General features: G+C 44.2%; 1 protein-coding gene across 3 annotated transcripts in view; it reads left to right on the top strand.

The window, feature by feature from the left end:
* Window positions 1–21,916, top strand: part of MIGA2 (mitoguardin 2) — an 83,188-nt gene that overhangs the window by 27,654 nt on the left and 33,618 nt on the right. For all 3 annotated transcript variants that reach the window (XM_040324690.1, XM_040324689.1, XM_040324691.1), the window contains exons 4-6: window positions 5,039–5,148; window positions 14,246–14,363; window positions 19,100–19,233. In XM_040324690.1, coding sequence (XP_040180624.1) covers window positions 5,039–5,148; window positions 14,246–14,363; window positions 19,100–19,233 — 362 coding nt within the window. The remainder of the gene's footprint in view (window positions 1–5,038; window positions 5,149–14,245; window positions 14,364–19,099; window positions 19,234–21,916) is intronic.

Raw genomic sequence — 21,916 nt, 5'->3', positions numbered from 1 at the left:
CCTAGACCTAACAGGAGAAGATTTTTTCGAGGCCCCCAGAATAAAAACCGACCTTCTGACCGAAGATCGGCCTTTAATAAGCGTTGGATCGCGGGAAAGGATAAGCCAAAAGGGGGTATCCTTTTCCCCGATCCCAAACCCGCAGGTAAGGACTCCAAGTGACTTAAGAGTCGGGGGAAGACTCTCCCAATTTTTTCCAGCCTGGGAGAGTATAACACGGAGTCCTCACATTCTGCAAATAGTGAGGGAGGGTTACAGATTGGAATTCCGCCAACTTCCCCCCCCAATATTTCTCCTCACTCATCTACCCCAAGATCCCCTCAAGGCAGCTGCCCTTCTGGGAAGTGTCACAGATCTAGCTCAGCAGGCAGTCATAATCCCAGTTCCGCCAGGACAACAGGGTCAGGGGGTGTACTCACATATTTTTATGGTGCCCAAACCTTCGGGGAAATTCCGATTGATCATAAATTTAAAACCTTTAAATACCTTTCTCCTCTACAAGAAATTCCGCATGGAAAACATTTACAGTCTCAAGGGACTGTTGTTAGAAGGAGTCTTTATGGTAACCATAGACTTGAGGGACACCTACCTCCATGTCCCAGTCTTCAGGGACCATCAAAGGTTCCTCCGATTTGCCATTGCCTCCCCTCAGGGGATTCAGCACTGGCAGTTCACCGCACTCCCCTTTGGTCTGGCCTCCAGCCCAAGGGTTTTCACGAAGGTCCTGGCAGAGGTGGTCGCCTTTCTACATCTGAAAGGGATCTCCCTTGTCCCCTACCTGGACGACCTACTGCTTTTCAACCCCAGCCGAGAACTCCTTCTCTCGGATCTGGCCACCGTCCTGACTACTCTGGAATCTTTGGGATGGATTGTAAACAGAGAAAAATCTTCTCTCCTCCCAGAACAGAGAAAAATGTATCTGGGATTCCTGATGGATTCCATAGAGAAAAAGCTGGTTCTTCCAGAGGACAAGATCCAGAGACTCGGGTCAGTGGTCAGGTCCGTCATGGGGTCAATAGAAATTTCCCTCAGACAGATCATGAGGTTACTGGGACTGATGACCTCATGCATCCCAGCGGTCCCATGGGCCCAGCTTCATTACAGATCCCTGCAGGCCTTCCTGCTCTCCTCCTGGGACGGAAAGGACTCATCCCTAGACTCCAGGGTCAGCATCCCGGAGTCAGTAAAATGCACACTGGGGTGGTGGCTCATTCCTCAGAATTTGGAGGAAGGCCTCCCATGGAACCAGACAAATCCTCTCAGGATAACCACGGATGCCAGCTCCTGGGGGTGGGGAGCCCACATGTCGGGTCTCCAGGCCCAGGGGTGCTGGGATCGACAACAGAGCAGGTCCTCTTCCAACTTCCGCGAATTATTAGCGGTCGGGAAGGCCTTGAAGGCGTTCGAGGAGAGAGTCATAAACCAAGAAATACAGATTCTCTCCGACAACGCAACCACGGTGGCGTTCATAAATCACAAGGGAGGCACCAGGTCCCGTTCCCTCCTAAGGCTGTCCTTAGAAATTCTGAGTTGGGCAGAACAGAGAGTCCTCTCCCTTTCAGCAATCCACATCAGGGGAGTCCTAAACTTAGAAGCGGACTTTCTAAGCCGCCAACCCATCCTCCAGGGGGAGTGGGAATTAAATCAAGAAGTCTTCGACTGGGTTCGACATCGTTTCGGCAACCCAGAGATAGACCTCTTCGCGAACAGGAAGGTAGAAAGGTTCTTCTCCCTCTCCCGGGATCAGGGATCGGAGGGTGTGGATGCGTTGGCCCAGGCCTGGACATTTCAGCTGGCCTATGCTTTCCCTCCCCTGAGTCTGATCCCAAGGGTCCTACAGAAACTGAGTCGCTCACGAGGGAAGCTGATCCTGATCGCTCCCCAGTGGCCCAAAAGAGCTTGGTTCCCAATGTTAGAACGTTGGTCAGTTCTTCCCCCCCTTCCTCTCCCGGTCCGAGTGGACCTTCTGCGGCAGGGACCGATCTTTCACCCAGAGCCCGACTTTTTCAGTCTGACGGCCTGGTACTTGAGAGGTGGAACCTGCAGCGGAGAGGTTGTTCGGAGAAGGTAATAAATACCCTTTTGGCTAGTCATAAGGAGGTCACTAGGAAAATCTATGCTAAGACCTGGGGGGTTTTTTCACGCTGGTGTGCAGCCAGGCAAGCCCCACTACCTGAAATATCTGTCATCCTGGAATTTCTCCAGGAAGGAGTTGACCTAGGACTAGCCACAAGAACCTTAAGAGTACAGGTAGCCGCCTTGTCCTACTTTTTAGACAAGAGGCTGGCCCTGGATCCGCTGATCAAGAGGTTCCTGTCGGCTAGGGATAGGTTATCCCCTATTCAAATCTCCAGGGTTCCCCCCTGGGACCTCACCTTGGTTCTAGACCATCTATCCAAACCTCCGTTTGAACCGATAGACAGCATTCCGGTTAGGCTGTTGACATTTAAATTCTCCTTTCTTCTGGCTATTACTACGGCCAAAAGAATAGGAGACATGCAGGCGCTCTCAATCAAAGAGCCTTATTTTCGTCTTTTTGAAGACAGGGTAGTCCTAAGTCAGGATCCCCTGTACCTACCTAAGGTGGCAACGAAATTTCATAGGTCACAAGAAATTATTCTTCCTTCATTTTGCGCAAATCCACAGAACGAAAGGGAAGAGACCTTCCACTGTTTGGATGTAAGACGCTGTTTGTTAAGTTATTTGGAAAGGGTGAGCGAGTTCAGACGCTCATCTCACTTGCTAATTAATTTTTCAGGACAGAAAAAGGGTTGCCAAGCATCTAGAGCCTCTATATCTAGGTGGATAAGACAGGCAATTTCATTAGCATACATTAAGGCTGGCAAAACGGTACCTAAAGTCAAGGCACATTCCACGAGATCTATAGCAACCTCCTGGGCAGAGAGAGCAGGAGTTTCAGTGGAACAAATCTGTAGATCAGCAACGTGGTCAAGCCAGAACACCTTTCTCGAACACTACCGAGTGGAACTTCTGTCACCCCAAGACTTGACGTTTGGCAGAAGAATCCTGCAGGCAGTTGTCCCGCCCTAAGGTAGGCCTGAGGGTTACTTGCTTATCTCTCAAGGTGCCGTCCTGGAAGACGACTTGAGAAAATACCAGTTACACTTACGGTAGCTGTTTTTCTGTAAGTCTTACAGGACGGCAGGCCTATTTCCCACCCTGAGGAATTTATATGGTTTGTATTTTTATATACTGGTTCCCGTGCTCTTATGGTGGTTACTTTATCACTAACTGAGGTGCACGGGGAGGGGCGGGGCTTTTAAACCTCTTTCTGATTGTGTTTCCTGTCAGGTGGAGCCAGTCTACTCTCAAGGTGCCGTCCTGTAAGACTTACAGAAAAACAGCTACCGTAAGTGTAACTGGTATTTTTCTAGGCACAGAAAGGTCAGCCTAGGGGCTCATTCACAATATTGTGTTGCATTACTGCAGCCAAGAGTGGGAATAGAGAAAACGGGGCAAACCAGCCTTGTGCAATATCTTTTAGTAAATGTATTTGTAAAAACAGATTATAAACTACTCACAAACACGTGAAGATAATTCGTTTTGTAAAAGCCTCCAAACGGTGGCAGTCAATCTAGGTACGACAGTCTCCTAATGGAGAAAGAGGGTTTCTGGACCACTGATGGCTTGCATGTTTTCGAAGGAATACCCTCTTCTTTAGATTTAGGCTCTGAGGAAGAAGATATTCCTTCAAAACATGCAAGCCATCAGTGGTCCAGAAGTCCTTTCTTTCACCATTTGGAGACTGTCGTGCCTAGATTGACTGCCACCGTTTGGAGGCTTTTACAAAACGAATGATAGAAGGGATAATGTAAATTACCAGTTTGTGTTTAGTATCATTTTAATGCATTAAAGGCTTTAAGATCAAATAAAAACTTCTACCTTTGGAATCACTTTAAGATATGTTTCTGTAAATGTTCTAGGACAGTAAGGTATGTCAGTACCACTGATGGTGTTGGCTTATGCCAGTGATGGTGAACCTTGGCACCCCAGATGTTTTGGAACTACATTTCCCATGATGCTCAACTACACTGCAGAGTGCATCAGCATCATGGGAAATGTAGTTCCAAAACATCTGGGGTGCCAAGGTTCGCCATCACTGGCTTATGCTGTAGATTTCAGTTTTCCCAATGGTTTGTTATTTCAAATCCTGGCCAAGCTCCAGCACTACTTTGGACTGAGCTCAGGTTTAGATGACTAGAATGTCTCTGGAGGTGGGAAGTGGTGTTGGAAGGAGACTGCTTGCACACAGACAGACATACTAATCAATATCTTTGTTGCTCGATAAGTGCTTTTCATTTTTCATGCATTTTAGAGAATTTGTTTCTACGCAAAGCATGTAGAATGAAGTATTATGGTCCCGTTTGTGTATTGCTGAAGTGTGTCTGTGTTTAAACATGTATAAAAAACGCTGAGTATTAAAATTACAGAGGGGGTTATTTACGAAAGGCAAATCCACTTTGCACTACAAGTGCACTTGAAAGTGCAGTCACTGTAGATCGCTGTAGATCTGAAACGAGGGGAAGCTCTGCTGATTTTATCATTCAGTCATGTGCAAGCTAAAATGCTGTTTTTTTTTATTTTCCTTGCATGCCTCCCTCAGATCTACAGCGACTGCACTTCCAAGTGCACTTGTAGTGCAAAGTGGATTTGCTTTTAGTAAATAACCCCCAGAGTGTCCCTTTGGCATGAGAAACTCTGTTACCACAAGCCAGACAAATACATTGCTCACCTCATGGCTTAAATTTACAATGAGCACTTCTCTTCAAAAACCTGGATTCTTTTTAAGGCCAGAGACTTGCTGCACTATCCTAGTGAGGGGGCAGGTAGAACATTTTAGATTGGACGGACAATGTCTAGCTGATAATGGAGATTTCTGTTTATCATTTGTAGAAGTATTTACTTACTGTGATTTGATTGAAATGCCAATACTTATCTGGACATCAGTCGTAAAATTCTGAGGGTCTTTTATTTACAGCTCTTATATCTCTTGCTGTCTATTCTCTGACCTTTTCAGGATACTCCCGCAGAGTGCAGAGTCCGAGCAGCAAAAGTAATGACACTCTCAGTGGTATTTCCTCTATAGAGCCAAGCAAGCATTCAAGTTCCACTCACAGCCTGGCTTCGGTAAGTTTTTTTTGATGTATCCTGGCAGGATATACAGCATCTCACAAAAGTGAGTACACCCCTCACATTTTTGAAAATATATTTTATTATCTCTTTTCATGTGACAACTCCTGAAGAAATGACACTTTGCTACAATGTTATGTAGTGAGTGTACAGCTTGTATAACAGTGTACATTTGCTGCCCCCTCAAAATAACTCAACACACAGCCATTAATGTCTAAACCGCTGGCAACAAAAGTGAGTACACCCCAAATTGGGCACAATTAGCCATTTTCCCTCCCCGGGGTCATGTGACTCATTAGTGTTACGGGTGTGTTAAGGTCTCGGGTGTGAATAGGGAGCCGGTGTGTTAAATTTGGTGTCATCGCTCTCTCTCTCGTACTGGTCACTGGATGTTCAACATGGCACCTCATGGCATAGAACCATCTGAGGATCTTAAAAAAATAGCTATTTCGAGATGTATATAAATATTTACAAAAATGTGGGGAGGTGTACTCCATTTTTTTTTTTTTTTTTTTTTTTTTTTTTTAAATAGTGTGAAAAATATATATATTATATATACACATACAATTTTTATGTTTTTGGTTAAGTTTTATGTATTTTAAAAAAAAAATTGTTAGGCCTAAGGATTACATTAAACTTGGAAAACCTAATTTTTTTTTTTTAAAGCAGACACTCTAGATATAGTAATATAGCGGTATTCTTTTTATGTCACCCGATATTTGGTGCAGCGGTTTAGGAAACACAGATGCACTAAATTTTAGGTCATCCAAATTTTTCTGGTAAAGTATAAAACATGAGGTTGTGCCGAGGAATCGGACACCCAACATGTCAAGCCTTGTTGTTCACATGTACTCGTGAAACTGCGACACACCCTATATTTCCTATAGGCGAACCTTTAAAAGCCCCTACAGGTTATCAGGTGCGCATTAACCATAAACAATGTCTCTCACAATCGCATGTGTGACAATATGTAAGGTGTAGCACAATCAATGTTTTTGGGGATTTAAAGTTCTTTGGAACTTTCATTTTTTACACTTTTTTTATTTTTTGAATTTAGAAATAGGACAAAAATCCCCTATGTGCTTCATTTTTGGGTAACCAGTTCTCTTTGAGGCCCCAGGGGTCTAAAAAAACCCTAATGTCTCACCTATCCTTCAGTGAAGCTGATGCAACGCAGATGGTGTTCCATTAGCTTCTTCCCCAGCCATACTTTTTTACTTCTGGGTCAATAACAAGAACAGGAAACCAGTAAACACTTCTTATTAATGGTAAACAGGACAAATATAAATTATGATCCTCCCTAACAGAAGCACAGACAGCAATAAAAGCCTGATAGGGGTTCTGATCCCTCTCCATTCTATCCAAATGTAAAAAACTGTTTTGCCAACATGGAGCTGTCTTGAGGGATCTTCTTTGTCCAACTATGTCCTGAAATCTTCTGGTACTGACCATATCTATTGGAAGATATATATAATATAATTTTTTTGCCAAATGTGCCCCTAGGCTTTGGTTTTGTGCAAACATAATCTGTCAACTTTCAGTGACACCTGTCTTCAGAGCACCGTAGAGCTGCTAGTCTTAGACATGATGGGAGGTTATTTTGGCTTCTGTATCTAAATTGGCCACAGTGTATGTAGGAGTGTGAGTTAGGAACCTTTAGATTGTAAGCTCTTTGAGGGCAGGGACTGATGTGTGTGTGTGTGTGTGTGTGTGTGTGTGAAGAAAAATAAAAAATCAGATATTGCGCCAGAAACAAGAAATAGCAGCTAAACACTACAATCAGACAAGAATTGTGATAGTGCAAATAAAGTATGAAGTGTAGCGCTGTAAATAAGAAAATATGGAGCAAACCATCAATGCAAAATGACGTGGGTGAAAATGAGAAAATATGGCTGTTCCCAATGTGCACAGGAAAATATATAATACTAGACCCTGTTCAGGTATGAGCAGTGTACATACTCAAAAATAGAAAAAGTATACTTTTATATTATGTGAGAAATCAGCATAAAGAAGTGAAGTGCAGTGAAATAACAAACAACACCAAAAATTGTGTATCTTAACCACTATGAAATAAAGCAGTCAACATAAAATAAATGGCCAGAGTCCAAAGTTATGAGCACTAGACAGTCCAACCGTAAATATCCAAGTGGGGGGAGACTTGTACATTATTAAAAATGTCACGGGGTATGAGCACGCTGCTCCCACAATCCAGGAAAGGTAAGGAGCCACGCAGTAGGCCAGGGCCCTCTTCTTCTTCTTTTTTTTTCGGTCGGTAGCTTTTTTTTTTCCATCAGCCCGGGCCCGCAGGAAAGCATTCCGAGGCAGACAAGGGGCCAGCTGAGGGACAAAAGCACCCCTGGTTTTGCAAGCCAAACAAGCCTGCGACAGCATGAAGGTTTGCCCCCGCTCGACTCTCGGGTGGGGGGGGGGTCGCCTTCGCGAGTTTGCAGCTCGGTGGGCCTCCCTGCTTTCCAACCAGTGGGTTTGCAAAGTAGTTTCATCAGGGTACAAGATAGAATTTCTTTCTTGTCCACCAAACAGATTTTTTCCCTCCAACCTTCACCTTCTGACTCGTCGGAACACCCTGTTTGGGGCAGTGCAGGACCTGCTGATGCACGGGGTAATAGTACCTGTGCCGCTACCGGAAAGGTTTCAGGGATTCTACTCCAATCTGTTTATAGTCCCCGCTAAAACTTCTTCCTCGTCTGCTTCGCAGAGTGGAGACCAAGGGGATTCCGGTGATTCTAATCGCTCCAGATTGGCCTCGGTGTCCCTGGTACTCCGACCTAGTACGCCTGGTGGCGGATGTTCCTTGGCGACTGCCAATGCGAGAGGACCTTCTGTCGCAGGGTCTTAAACTTTATCCTGCTTTACAGTCGCTGGCTTTAAAAGGTCACTAAAGGAATTTTTTTTTTTTTTAGCTTAATAGCTTCCTTTACCCTAATACAGTCCTGGTTTCATGTCCTCATTGTTCGTTTTTTCTGTAATACTTCTCTGTTCTGCAAACTTCCTGGTTGTCTGTTTCCTTATGAAAAAAGAACTGGGAGCTTCTCTCTGTGGTCTCTAATCAAGAAGGTGTGATTACTGTGTGTCTTAAACCCCTCAGAACCAATCATTTTCATTTTGAAAACAAACACTGCCCTCTATTGGCTCTGTGTCTCTGTCCTTCACAGAAGGATGAAACTAGATGAAAAACGAAAGTGAAACTGCAGGCACATTATATGATTGATTTTTATCTATTTTTAATCATTTTTAAAAGGAATCGGTTAACTATTATGTCTCCTATACCCTATAAACAGTAATTTCAGCAAAAAAAATGTTTCCTTTACAACTCCTTTAACGGCATGGCTGTTGAAAGTCAGGTACTAAGGGACCGAGGCCTGTCAGATTCGGTAATTTCCACCATGCTGAGGGCACAGAAGTCATCTTCTTGGAAGATCTATCATCGCACGTGAAAGGCCTACATCTATGTGTGGGGAGATGGAGTGGCTTTCACGGACATATTCATTTTCCAGGATCCTGCTTTTTTTACATCGTGGAGTGGATCAAAAACTTGCCTTAACAACTTAAGGACCGAGCCTGTTTTTCAGACTCGGTGTTTACAAGTTTAAAACCGTTTTTGTTACTAGAAAATTACTTGGAACCCCCAAGCATTATATATATATTTTTTCTAACACCCTAGAGAATAAAATGGCGGTCATTGCAATACTTTTTATCACACCGTATTTGCGCAGCGGTCTTGCAAACGCACTTTTTTTTTGGGGAAAAAAATCACTTTTTTTTAATAAAAAAATAAGACCACAGTTAAGTTAGCCCAATTTTTTTTTTATATTGTGAAAGATAATGTTACGCCAAGTAAAATGATACCCAAATGGGTCACTTTTATTCCTATTACAAGGAATGTAAACATCCCTTCTAATAAAAAAAAAAGCATGACAGGTCCTCCTTAAATATGAAATCTGGGGTCAAAAAGACCTCAGATCTCATATTTAGACTAAAATGCAATAAAAAAAAATTGTCATTTAAAAAAAATAACAAAAAAAATGTGCCTTTTTAAGACGCATTGGGTGGAAGTGACGTTTTGATGTCGCTTCTGCCCTGCTATGGAGATGGGTGGGGGCCGTCTTGCCCTCACTCGTATCCATGGCAAGCGGCAAGAAGGACTCGATCGTCTCCGCCGCTACCGACGGCTCCTGTAAGCGACGGAGGGTGCGGGAGGCCCTCTTCCACCACCGATAATGGTGATCTCGTGGCGAACACCATTATCGTTTACAGGACTGGCCACGGAAAATATGGATATCTCGGTTGTGACAGCAGCTGCTGCCGTTACCAAGATATTCATCTTTAAAGTGCCAACGTATATGTACGTGAGCCGGTCCTTGTCTTGCAAGTCCCCCTAATTGATCCTCCACAAGGATAAAGCGGTGCTACGCCCGCAGCCTTCGTTTTCATCTAAATAAAGGACATTGTGCTTCCATCCTTGTGTCTTCGGCCATCGCACCTCAAAGAGGTTGCCTTGCATTCCTTGGATGTGGTCTGAGCTCTGCGGGTGTATCTGACTGGTACAGCTCAGTTTCAGAGGTCAGACTCACTGTTTGTGTTGGTGACTGGTCCAAAGAAAGACCTGGTGGTCTCGTAGGCCACCATTTCTCGGTGGATCAGACAGATCGTGATTCAGGCTTATGCCCAAAAGGGGCGGGCGCCTCCTTTTCCTGTCACTGCGCATTCGACCAGGGCAATAGGTGCCTCCTGGGCTTTCCGACATCAAGCGTCTGTCTCACAGGTGTGTAAGGCGGCGACCTGGTTGTCCGTTCACACTTTCACCAAGTTTTACAAGGTTGATGTGCATGCATCTGCGGATGCTTTCTTCGGCTGTACAGTTTTGCAGGCGGCTCTTTAAGGTTGCAACTCTTCCGTTGAGGAGATCTGGTTGTTTTGGGTGGAAGTTTGGTTGCTTGCTGTTCCCACCCCTCCTTTTTTTGACACTGCTTGGGGATGTCCCTAAGGTCAAGAATAAAGGAGCTGTGTCCGTCCATGAACGAAAGAGAAAATAGGATTTTTGTACTCACCGTAAAATCCTTTTCTCTGAAGTTCATGGACGGACACAGCACCCACATTTCCTTTTTATGTTTTGAACTGCTTTTTGACAAACTGAGCTGCTAGATGCATGGTGAGGGGTTAGAGCCAGAGGGACCGCCCCCTGGGCAGTACTGTTCAGCTTTGCTGTTACATGTTTTAACTGTTTAACATGTCTGCCTAGTCCTCTCCTGATAGATGGCATATAAACCCTAAGGTCAAGAATAAAGGAGCTGTGTCAGTCTGTGAACTTCAGAGAAAAGGATTTTAAGGTGAGTGTGACGGTATCGGTATGATATCCCCGTCAAGCATTCCCTCCTCTCCATACAAGAACATCACAGGATTCCCCACACATGAGTCAAGACTGGATGCTGGAACCAAGACACTTTATTGACACAAAAACTCAGCTTATATGTGGTTACAGCCTGTTAGGAACGCCCCCCTCACACAGTGGGGTTTCCCATACAGATTATAGGAGACAAGTCGGGGCCGACCATGCAGACACGTTTCTTTAGATAAAGACATCAGGGGAGTTAATTAATACACTGAAGCAATCAGAATAATTAACATACTACTTCTCTAATCATTTAGCCTGATGATACAATACACATCTTTTAAGGGTAAACACAGATCTTCTTTACACAACACAATAGATCAATTAACCTTTAGAATAGTGAGGGGACATTAGCACGTCAATAACCTGTCAGAGGAATGAATCACACATGAAATTCCTTTCTACCTCTACCCATATGGCCAGCAGGGAGCAGTACACTGAGACATATAGGCAAATGTATCACAATGGCCCCCCTTTTGCTCCCTGCTCCGGCAAATCCGGTTGGACCTTCCCTGGTCCAGTAGGGTTGACGGGTTCAGAGCTTTTAGTCCGAGGTTAACTCCGTTTGGCATGACTGACCTCCCTTGACAACTGCTTCAGACTCAGGTATGTCACCGGGTCGTCAGATCACACGCTGGTCAGTCCCCAAGTCTTTGTGCGATCTGCAAAGTCACCAGAAGTCAGTGTGAAGACAGCGAATGGGTCTGTGCGCCGCCGTCTAGGTGTCCCGCTATGGGAGGGGGCAGGTTATGGCTCTGAAGTGACAATCGCAGGAGATTCATAAAAAGGAAAAGTTATATTTGTTGTAGCACTGGTGCTCAGAGTCCGGGGGGGGGGGGGAGAGGGGACTCAGAGCCCCATAAGGTCAGCCACCCCCTGCTCCCTCCGCAGCCGCCGGTTCTCCTCTTGGAGCTTCTCCAGCTCCATCTCCAGTTCATGGAGCCTGGGAGGGTCAGCCTGCTGTGACCTCAGGTGGTTGTTCTCCTCCTCCATGCGGCTTATGCACTCCTCCAGCTCTATGTACTCACGGATCAGCTCCTGCTTGCTCATGTCCTGCAGGCTCTCCACGTGGTCCTTCATCATCAGGAACTGGGTGGTGGTGTAAGGGGCCACCGGTGGGCCCTTGGCGAACATCTCGGCCCGCATCTGGGACGCCCGCTGCGACTCCCTCTCCTCCAGTCGCTTCTTCTCCTCCCAGGTCCGCTGGTTATATGACTTCCAGGACCTCTTCTTCTTGAAGGGTGGCCGGCGGTGCCTCTTTCTGCCCAGCTCCCTCCAGGGCCCCTCCGGCTCAGGGCTGGAGCCCATGACCAGCTGACAATGGTGTTCCCTGTTGTCCGTAATAGCAGATTGTACCATGAGGGCTTCGTAAGGGGTGCCCAATGGTTCTTCCCGACCCCGCTCCTGGGGATCCCAAGCCGAGTCTACACAATGGGCGGCTGCTGGTGGGCGGTACCCAGGTTGAGACCAATTTGACCTGGTGTTGTCATTCATGGGGCAATTCTGCTTGAAGTGACCCAACTGTTTGCACCGGAAGCAGCGTTGTTCGTTGTCCTCCTGGCGTGGATAGCGAGGGCTAGATGTCACCGGTCTGTTAGGAGGTTGGTATCTAGCGGCTGGTGGGTGTGAGGGCGCCGTTGGTCGTGGAGGTTGTACCCGTGGTGTGACCTGGTTTGTCTTGCGAGTATCCGCATATTCATCCGCCAACTTCGCGGCCTCTGGTAGAGTCATGGGCCTGCGATCTCTCACCCAATCTTTGACATCCGTCTGGATGTGATTGTAAAATTGCTCCAGGAGCATTAGTTGCAAAATGTCCTCTGCGGTGGTGGCCTGGCTGCTGTTAACCCAGTTAGAGGCCGACAGGGACAGCTGGCATGCCCATTCTGCGTAAGAGTCTTTCGTGGTTTTGCGTGAGTCCCTGAACTTCTGTCGGTGGGACTCTGGGGTTACTGCATAACGAGCCAGGAGCACTTCTTTAACCCGGGCGTAGCTATGGATATCCTGATCTGGCACGGTCCGGAAAGCATCAGAAGCTTTGCCTGACAGTTTGCCTGACAATATTGCAACCCACTCTCCTCTAGCTATTCGGTGCAGGTTACATTGTCGCTCAAAATCCGCCAGGTAGTTATCAATTTCACAGTCCTTTTCATCAAAAGCTTTAAAAGCGCTAAACGGAATCTTCCTTGCGTCTGCTGTGCTGTACTCACTGTTCGGAGAAGGTGCGGCTGCTTGTTGGACTGCTGCCAGTTTTAACTGTAGTTCTGCGTCCCTTATTTGTTTATCCTTCTGTAGTTCTGCGTCCCTTATTTGTTTAGCCTTCTGTAGTTCTGCGTCTCTTATTTGTTTAGCCTTCTGTAGTTCTGCGTCCCTTATTTGTTTATCCTTCTGTAGCTCTGCGTCTCTTATTTCTTTAGCCTTCTGTAGTTCTGCGTCTCTTATTTGTTTAGCCTCCTCCGCTAACAGGTCCATCACTTTCAGCACCACATCCGGCGTTGGGTTCGGGCCGAACCACGCTAGCTTCTCTCTCATTAGCTTGTTGGCTGGCGATTCCTCCTCCTGAATCACTGGTGTATCCATCTCTTGTACTGCTGGCGTTGCTGCAATCCCGTCCTCCTGGTCTATCTCCATTGATTCCGCTATGATGACCCGCTTGGTTTTGTTGCTAGCAATCCTTCCAGTAGTTCTTCCAGTGTCTGCTTGGAATCCGGGTGTGAAGGAGAGTAGAAGGGAAGATCCCGCTGCTGCCAACCAATTTGTGACGGTATCGGTATGATATCCCCGTCAAGCATTCCCTCCTCTCCATACAAGAACATCACAGGATTTCCCACACATGAGTCAAGACTGGATGCTGGAACCAAGACACTTTATTGACACAAAAACTCAGCTTATATGTGGTTACAGCCTGTTAGGAACGCCCCCCTCACACAGTGGGGTTTCCCATACAGATTATAGGAGACAAGTCGGGGCCGACCATGCAGACACGTTTCTTTAGATAAAGACATCAGGGGAGTTAATTAACATACTACTTCTCTAATCATTTAGCCTGATGATACAATACACATCTTTTAAGGGTAAACACAGATCTTCTTTACACAACACAATAGATCAATTAACCTTTAGAATAGTGAGGGGACATTAGCACGTCAATAACCTGTCAGAGGAATGAATCACACATGAAATTCCTTTCTACCTCTACCCATATGGCCAGCAGGGAGCAGTACACTGAGACATATAGGCAAATGTATCACAGTGAGTACAAAAATCCTATTTTTACTTACAACAGTGTAAGTGCCTAAATTGATCTTGATATCAGCCGCCTGTTTTCTCATAGATACTACAGAACTCATGCTGGGAGAGGGAGGGGCAATACCTGGGACCAGTCGTGTGCTGCACTGCATGTGATAAAAAGGAACTATCTAACAGGAGGTCAAAGCAAAGTAACTTATCATTGTGCTGCGGTTCATTCACTGACCAGACAGGGGCAGTGAGGTGACCAGGCTCTTTTCATAACTGGCTGTGTTCATTGTCAGAGCTGTGTTAATCTCAGGACTGGTTGGACAGGGCTAAAAACCTTTGGCAGGTAAAACTGTTCTCAAATATATATTTCATCGTGTACAGTTTTTTTTTTTTTTTCTTTCTTAGAGCTCATCTTATATGCTGTGTTTTTCTTGTTTTCTCTGGCAGGTAGTAGCAGTCAACTCCTCCAATGCAAATGCCCCATCCTTGGAACCATGGGGGTCCCGAGAGATGGATGAACAGTTGGCCGCGGATGATTCCAATGCAGAAAACCTGTATAGTCAAGGTATTTGTTTTTATCTGCTGTGTTAGATCGGGGTAGTTAAAATGACTCCCATATAATGTAAGGTTAGGGAAATACAGTGATTCTGTTGCCCATGACATAGGTTGAAAAATTAAGTCCATCTAACTCAACCAGTAGAAACAAAATAATGAACAAATATAAAATCACCAAGTACACAATCCTCTACCCACAGCTCATCCAGAGAAAGACAAAAAATAAAGCGTGGTCCAATCTGGGTGGGGGTATTTTTTATTTATTTTTTATCCCAGAGGAGGCCATTGCATGTTCCCTGGATCAACTACCCCTAGTGTAGTTACCTATAAATGTTGTTATACAGTTATTTTTGTGCATTTGGGAATGCATTCAGCTCATTTGTTTTAAAAAAAAATCTGCTGAGCTGGCCAGAACTAGTTCTTGAAGTCTATTACTGTTTCACAGCTCTTACTGCAAAGAAGCCTTTCCCTATGTGGATGTTAAATCTCATTAACTCCAGATGTCAAGAGTGCCCCTTTTGTCCTCGGTAATGACTTTAAAGTGATTAACTCTACACCAGGTTCACTTTATGGCTCACTTATGTATTTATGCTTTATTTATCAGTTCAGTTTGTTGTTGTGACCAGATTGGCTGTGTTGCTCATAAGCTACACTGTGGGGGCTAATTGCGAAAGGCAAATTCACTTTACACTTCAAGTGCAAACTACAAGTGCAAAGTGCACTTGAAATTGCACTTGGAAGTGCAGTTGCTGTAGATCATGCAAGGAAAACAAAAAACAGCATTTTAGCTTGCACATGATTGGATAATAAAATCAACAGAGCTTCAACAGTCACTGTAAATCTGAGGGGTAGATCTGAAAGGAGGGGAAGCTCTGTTGATTTTATTATTCAATCATGTACAAGCTAAAATGCTGTTTTTTTTATTTTCCTTGCATGATCTACAGCGACTGCACTTCCAAGTGCAATTTCAAGTGCACTTTGCACTTGTAGTTTGCACTTGTAGTGCAAAGTGGATTTGCCTTTTGTAAATAACCCCCTGTGTGTGTGGAATCCTTCATTTAGTACAAGCTATTAGGGTTGTACCGGTATTGGTGCCAACATTAAGCATTTGCATGAGTATTCGTACCTGACACCGGTGCAGTGCAATGAATCGCATTCAATTTTCTTTTTCAATATTTTATTGAATTTTTCAAAAAAATTATAACAAGCCATGGTTTGCCCACGCAGGGGCGACATAGAACACACAACAAAAAAAATAAATATAAGAAATAGCGCATGAACACATAATAGACACCAAGTTCAATTATAACCCAGGCCATGGAGGACCAGGTTGAAATATAGGCCTATGTCATAAAGAATCGCATTCAATTTTAACAGTAATGCAGTGCTATTCCTGTCTGAATCGCAAGCTGTTTCCCCCAACCCCTCTTGTGTGAACCCAGGCTTGTCATAGTGACTTCATCCTGGGCTCATTCAGGAGTGAGCTGTAGGTGAAACGGCATGCGATTAAGACAGGAATTGCACCACATTCCTTTTCAAATCGCATTCGATTCTTTGCAGTGCTATTTGAGCCTATTTATTTTGTATGGCCTCAAATCGCACCGCAAAGGTATCAATAATTGGTTTTGGCAAGTACTTGATCACAAGTATCGGTACTCCTATTCACTGATTTAAAAAAAAAAAACACTATCATTGCAACCCTATAAGCTATCATCTGATGAAGCTGATAAGATGTCAGTGTATAGATATTAAATAACTTAAAGCGGTTCTCCACTCTGAAATTTTTTTACATTTAAAGTCAGCAGCTACAGGAGTTTTAATAACAGAACGTCGACCTGTCCAGAGATCCAGCGCCGTCCTCGCCCCGGGCTAGTTATTCACTAGCCTTCGGGTTCCCAGCGATCTCAACTGTGGGAAACCGGCTGTTCTGCTTGCGGATTTACAGCCAGCTGCACGTGCACGAGCCACGCTGTGCTTTGTGAATGGTCCTGCAGTCTTCTAGGGACTTTGAAGTGTCCCAGAAGACTTGCAGGGAGGGAGGGGGAAAGGAGGTACCTGTCAAAACTAGGTACCCCTCCCCTGGAAAAAATGTTACCTAACAAATGTAATGTTGCAGAGGGAGGAGAACCTAAAAGTGGAACTTTGCATTTTGGGTGACGCTCCGCTTTAAGAAATGGATAAGTTCAAGTTGGTGGTTCATTCAAGAAAGTTTTATTTGATGAGACCATCTTTTGTTGTACCATTTCTGTACCTGAAAGCATCATTTGATACTATCTGATAACATTGGGTGTGTATTTTGTAAATTTTCTTGACCGAAAGTATCAGTACAGTTCATGGGAACATTGTGAAAAACATCTCCCCCCCCCCCCCCGCACACACACACACACACACACTTAATCTAGCAAGCACTGTTTAATAGCTATAGGTTGTTTACTATATTACTGTTGGAAACATATTTTTGGCAGCCATTTTGTATTTAAAGGCAAAGTTCCCCTATACCAAAAAACTGCCTTTGCAGATGAGGGATAATCTGTAGATAAAAACAAACTCTGCAGATCTGACCAAAGTTGAATAATGCCTTTGCTGTAGGTGTAGGACATTTTACATATCTCATGAAGCCTGACTGAAAAACTCTGAGATAATATAACCCCATCCTACCTTGTTACTGGGACATTGCTAAGATTTATATTATAAGGGGAGGGAAAGCACGTGTGTGAGGGGGTTCAGAAAAAGAGTTTACTCCTGTGATGGTGGAAGTGAACAATAAGAGCCAATAGTATCTTGGCAATGTCCTAGGTACAAGGCAAGAAAGGATGATGGCATCTCTGAAGTTTCAGTCAGGCTTCATAAGATAAGTAAATGTGCTGCATGTATAACAAGGGCTTTATTCAACTTTAGTCAAAGCTGCACAGTTTGTTTTGTCCACAGTCGCCCCTTATCTGTATAGATCGTTCTAAGGCAAGGTGAACTTTGCCTTTAAATCAGTTGATGAGAATATGCTCTGACTCCCCTAAATATTCCTTCAGCCATAGAATAGTGATGGATGTACTAGATGCAGATGCGAGTTGCACAATGGTTCCTTCCCCATGGACAACCATATGATAGAACAGTGTATGTTTGTTTTTGTCTGGTAATCAGTAGTGACATTTTGCATGGTAGGATATCTCCCTTGCATCCAATCAGTGCATGGCAAAATGGCTAAAAGCTTTCAGCCGTTTTAATGTGAACTTGTCTTGATAACATAATGGGTGCTGCCTTTGCAGACCCTCTGAAACTATTTGACTGTTATGATGACCCACTAGCATCAGTGGTCCTAGTCACAGACCAAGAATGAGTTGTCAGATCAGGGACATCAGAAAAATACTTTTCTGTATGCTGGTTCTAGGTGACTGATTTACAGCAAGCTCTTTGGCCCCTTTAGGAAGTTTCAGATTATTCATCGACCCCCCGAAACATTTACTACATAAACATATTTTAATAAATACTACTTTAATTACCACAAATTATAATATTGGTTTCATAAAAATAGACAATATTTAAAAAATATGGGTGTTGAAAATATACTGGTGCTTCAGTTTGAGGTGGGGGAGTAGGAGTTCTACACATGTGCATATTCCTTCCCTGGAGAAAGTAGAAGGTCAAACACCCAACACAAAGCTTGTTGGTATAAGAGGCCAACCATCTAATCCTTGGCAACACTGTCTTGTCACTAGCCACCTAATCTACAGGACTAAAGCCTGGCGTGAAACTCGGCGCCCCCAAAAGATTAATTGACCGCCTTCAACCTTCTATTATTTTTGGACTGCCTATTAACCCTTAGACATTTGGTGACTCCCTTTTGATCCCCAGCCATTTATCAACTGCCTGGTTAGTCTCCTCAAATCTTGGTGGTCAATATTGCCCACTTTGGGGGACTCGGTTTTACTGAATTGACATTTTTAGATTGAAAGGCCAGCAATGATAGCCTCCATGTCTTCCTCATGACCATTTCCTTTTACTTCTGCAAGGAGCTTGTTGATAGATCTTCATAGACCCTAAAGCCTGGTACACACTAGGTTGCACGAAATAAAAGTTGACTGAACCAAACAAGATGGGTGTCGCATGCATGTCTGTTCAATTTTGCCACATGTGAGTATAAATAGACTTTGTCTGCTTACATCAGGCTACCTCCAATATGAGCAAGAACAGAAGATGGTGTAGTCCATTTCTGTGTGGTGTTTTTTTTTTTTTTTTGCTGAACCTGGAGCAACTCGGGTAGGGTACAAGTCCATAAGGCTGCATGGACCTTCCAATCAGGTTTGCCTGAAAAACTGACAGGCAGACCTGATCGGAACTGCTGGGTGAAAGAGGCGCAAATCCCTCCACAGCCTCCAGCCTGCTCTCCCCCCACAGAGCTGAATACTTTCCAGGTATATGCAGCTGTAGCCCAGTGCAGTTTTATCTTCTGCTGGTCTGGATTTTATTTCCATTATCCAAGGGTCTCCTGCTTTGAGAAAATGTCTTTAACGGTCTATGGGATTGACTGCACAGATATGGACAGCAGGAAGAAGATTTAGGCTGGCAGAAGGTAAACATAGTCAACTTCCGCTCCGACCTCCTAGGCAGGTGTGTAAGTTTTTTTTTTTTGTGTGTAAAAGTATACTTGCCCTTTTTAATATCCTTTTGTTTGTATAGTATTCTGAGGTTTATAGTGACACATACATGTATTTGTAAATGGATGTTCCTGTTTGTTGTGTTGGTGGCTAGGAATGGAGCTATTCGAAGAGGCTTTACATAAGTGGCAGCAGGCTCTGAACATAGGCCAGCGATGCAGCTCCAGCACCCTTACAGCTCCATGCACTGAACTCTATGGAGGCAGCATGTCGGAAAGCTTGCAGGAGGTGAGTTCCCAGAACATAATACACTTTGCTCAAATGAATTCACATAAAGTGTAGCCATTTTTGTTTAAGGCTGGATATATGTGGGCCAATTGTTTTGTGGGATTCAAAGTTTTACTAACCTGACAACTGTTCATAAGTGAATGGGGGAGGGGTAGCTTTGTTTCACACTCTTTGAAAAATTGTACTGTCGATGTCTTTTAGGGGACTGCAACCGCAGCCCCACGTTTTTCCCTGTACGTAGCTTAAATTACTTTGTTTTGCACTGGTCCATATCAGGGTGTCATAAAATGGACACTGTTCCACCTCATTTAGGCCAGCATCATAGAGAACTGTTCTGAACATGTAAAGTCAGTTACAGGAGAAGATGAAGGTGCTGGTCAGAGATACCACCACTAGATTCATATTCACTAGGATGCTATTGCCAGCAAATGTATTTTTGGGCTTCCCCTTTTGGGTGATGGTGGTTGGGATATTTAAACATGATTTATCGAATAGGTTGAAGCACACTAGAACTAATACACACTGCACAGATACAGCCTACTATTATAGAACTATATATTCATAGTTTCATAGTTAGTCAGGTTGAAAAAAAGTCCATCCAGTTCAACCATAAAAAAAAAAAAAATCATACAATCCCATATATGCATACAGCTGTTTTTGGCCAGCATTCATACATTGTAGAGAAACTATGGCTTCTCTGAAGTAGGTCTCCTTGGCTAGTAAGAATTCCTTTTAGCCCACCTTACTGTGTGAGTATACAAAACTGTACTTATGGGATATATGCAATCATGTTAGGGTGGTGGTAACTTTGGCAATGCAGATATATGAATTACCAAAATGGGAATTAAGAAATGTTGACTATCGACCATGAGCTAACTCCAAGTCCAGAAAAACGTCATAGGGCCAGTGACCTAAGAACATTGTATGTTAAAATATGTATTACTGTTAGAATACTCCAAGAATTGTGGCAAATAAGGAGTATGGTCAGTATAAAGAGTTTAGCATAGAAGTAACACATAAACAGATGTGAACAAACTATGCCACAATGAGCAAGTAACACTGAGAATTCTGCCCATAATTTTGTGACTGAAACTCATTGGGCCAGAAACTAATTGGACACTAGATATTGTCATGGGGAGTGATCCCTCCGAACTTATTTCGCACCTATACCGCACCAATAGACATCGGGGTACAGTAGCGGTTACCCAGAAAGCTAAGACGGCCTGGGAACAGGACGTAGGCCCAATAGAGGGCGCAGACTGGGATGAAATACTTGAGGGACCAAGACTGCATCACCTAAACTGTCAGACTGACACAACTTTACATTGTTCACAGAGCCTACCCAACACCACTGAGACTGGCCAAATTCCAACGCATACCCAATCCAAACTGTCATCTGTGTCAGTCCACAAGTGGCACATTTTACCATCTCATTTGGAGTTGTCCAAATATTCAGACATACTGGACGCAGGTTGTCCGCTTTCTACACGACAATATGGGGTCCCCTGTGGTACTTGACCCTAAGTTGTGTATTCTGGGGCTGTTGCCTGACGTAGAGGTGGATAAATATCACACAATTTTCATATTGGAAACATTATTCTTGGCTTGTAAAGTAATTGCCCAGAGATGGATGCAGGACCTGCCCCCCACTCTACCGATGTGGAAAAAGGCTGTTAATGACACCTTGCCATTCAAGAAGCTGATCTACACACACAGGGGCGCCACACAAAAGTATTCCAAGGTTTGGGACAGATGGCTAGAGGATGGGGAAACGTGTGTCTGATTGTGCCTTACCATTTTTATTGACAAATGTGTTTGACCTGTTTTGTATTATATGCTTTAAATGAATAAAGTTGGTTGTTTCCAAGTAAAAAAAAAAAGAAACTAATTGGACCAGAAACTAGCGTCAAAGCTGAAACTGTAGGCTCATTTCACAAACCGCTACAAAACTTGCAAGGAACTAGTAGTATCCTATTGTCAAAAGTTTTGGCTCTAGTTACAAACAATCTGATTCCAGCATTCACAGCAGTGTCAATTTTCTCGACTAATAGAATACTATTTTAGTCTACTAAAATACGACTAAAGCGAAAACAATTGAGATGACTAGAATACGTCTAAAACTAAAATGCCATTTTAGTCAAAAGACTAAGGCCCCATGCACACGGGACGCCGGTGCAAACTCTGTTGAACACACGTTTTTAAAGGCCAAAACCAGTGTTTAAAAACACCTGTTTTGCCACGAGTTTTGCTGTGTTTTAACGCGTTTGCGTTTTATAAGCGTTTAGTTAAGAAACATCATAAGACCCTCCCTAAGCTCAAAAAACAGTATTATTTAACCATTTCAGCCATTTTGTGAGACCAGAGTGAGTAGCAGCTGAGAGAGCAGCTGTGTACTTGTATTTAGCGTGTCACTTGCCACATAACCTGCCACAAGCTGCAGATTTTCCACGTCACTTGGCCACATCACCTGCCACACGTTGTGGATTGTCCACTGGCTATGTCCCCTGTCCACCCCAGTAGCAGCAGTAGAGCAGCAGAGGGAAACATGACAGAGCAGGGAAAGGGAGGATAGGAGAACCCCCCCCTAACCCCAGGAATGCCCAGCCAAACCGACCCGCCGAGGCAGGAAGGACTGTACTTACCCGTCCATGCGAGGACCCGCTGACGCATTCCTGACAGGCAT

Source organism: Rana temporaria, chromosome 9 (assembly GCF_905171775.1).
Source record: "Rana temporaria chromosome 9, aRanTem1.1, whole genome shotgun sequence".
NCBI classification, from domain to species: Eukaryota; Metazoa; Chordata; class Amphibia; order Anura; family Ranidae; genus Rana; species Rana temporaria.
This window is presented reverse-complemented; position numbering and strand designations above follow the sequence as displayed.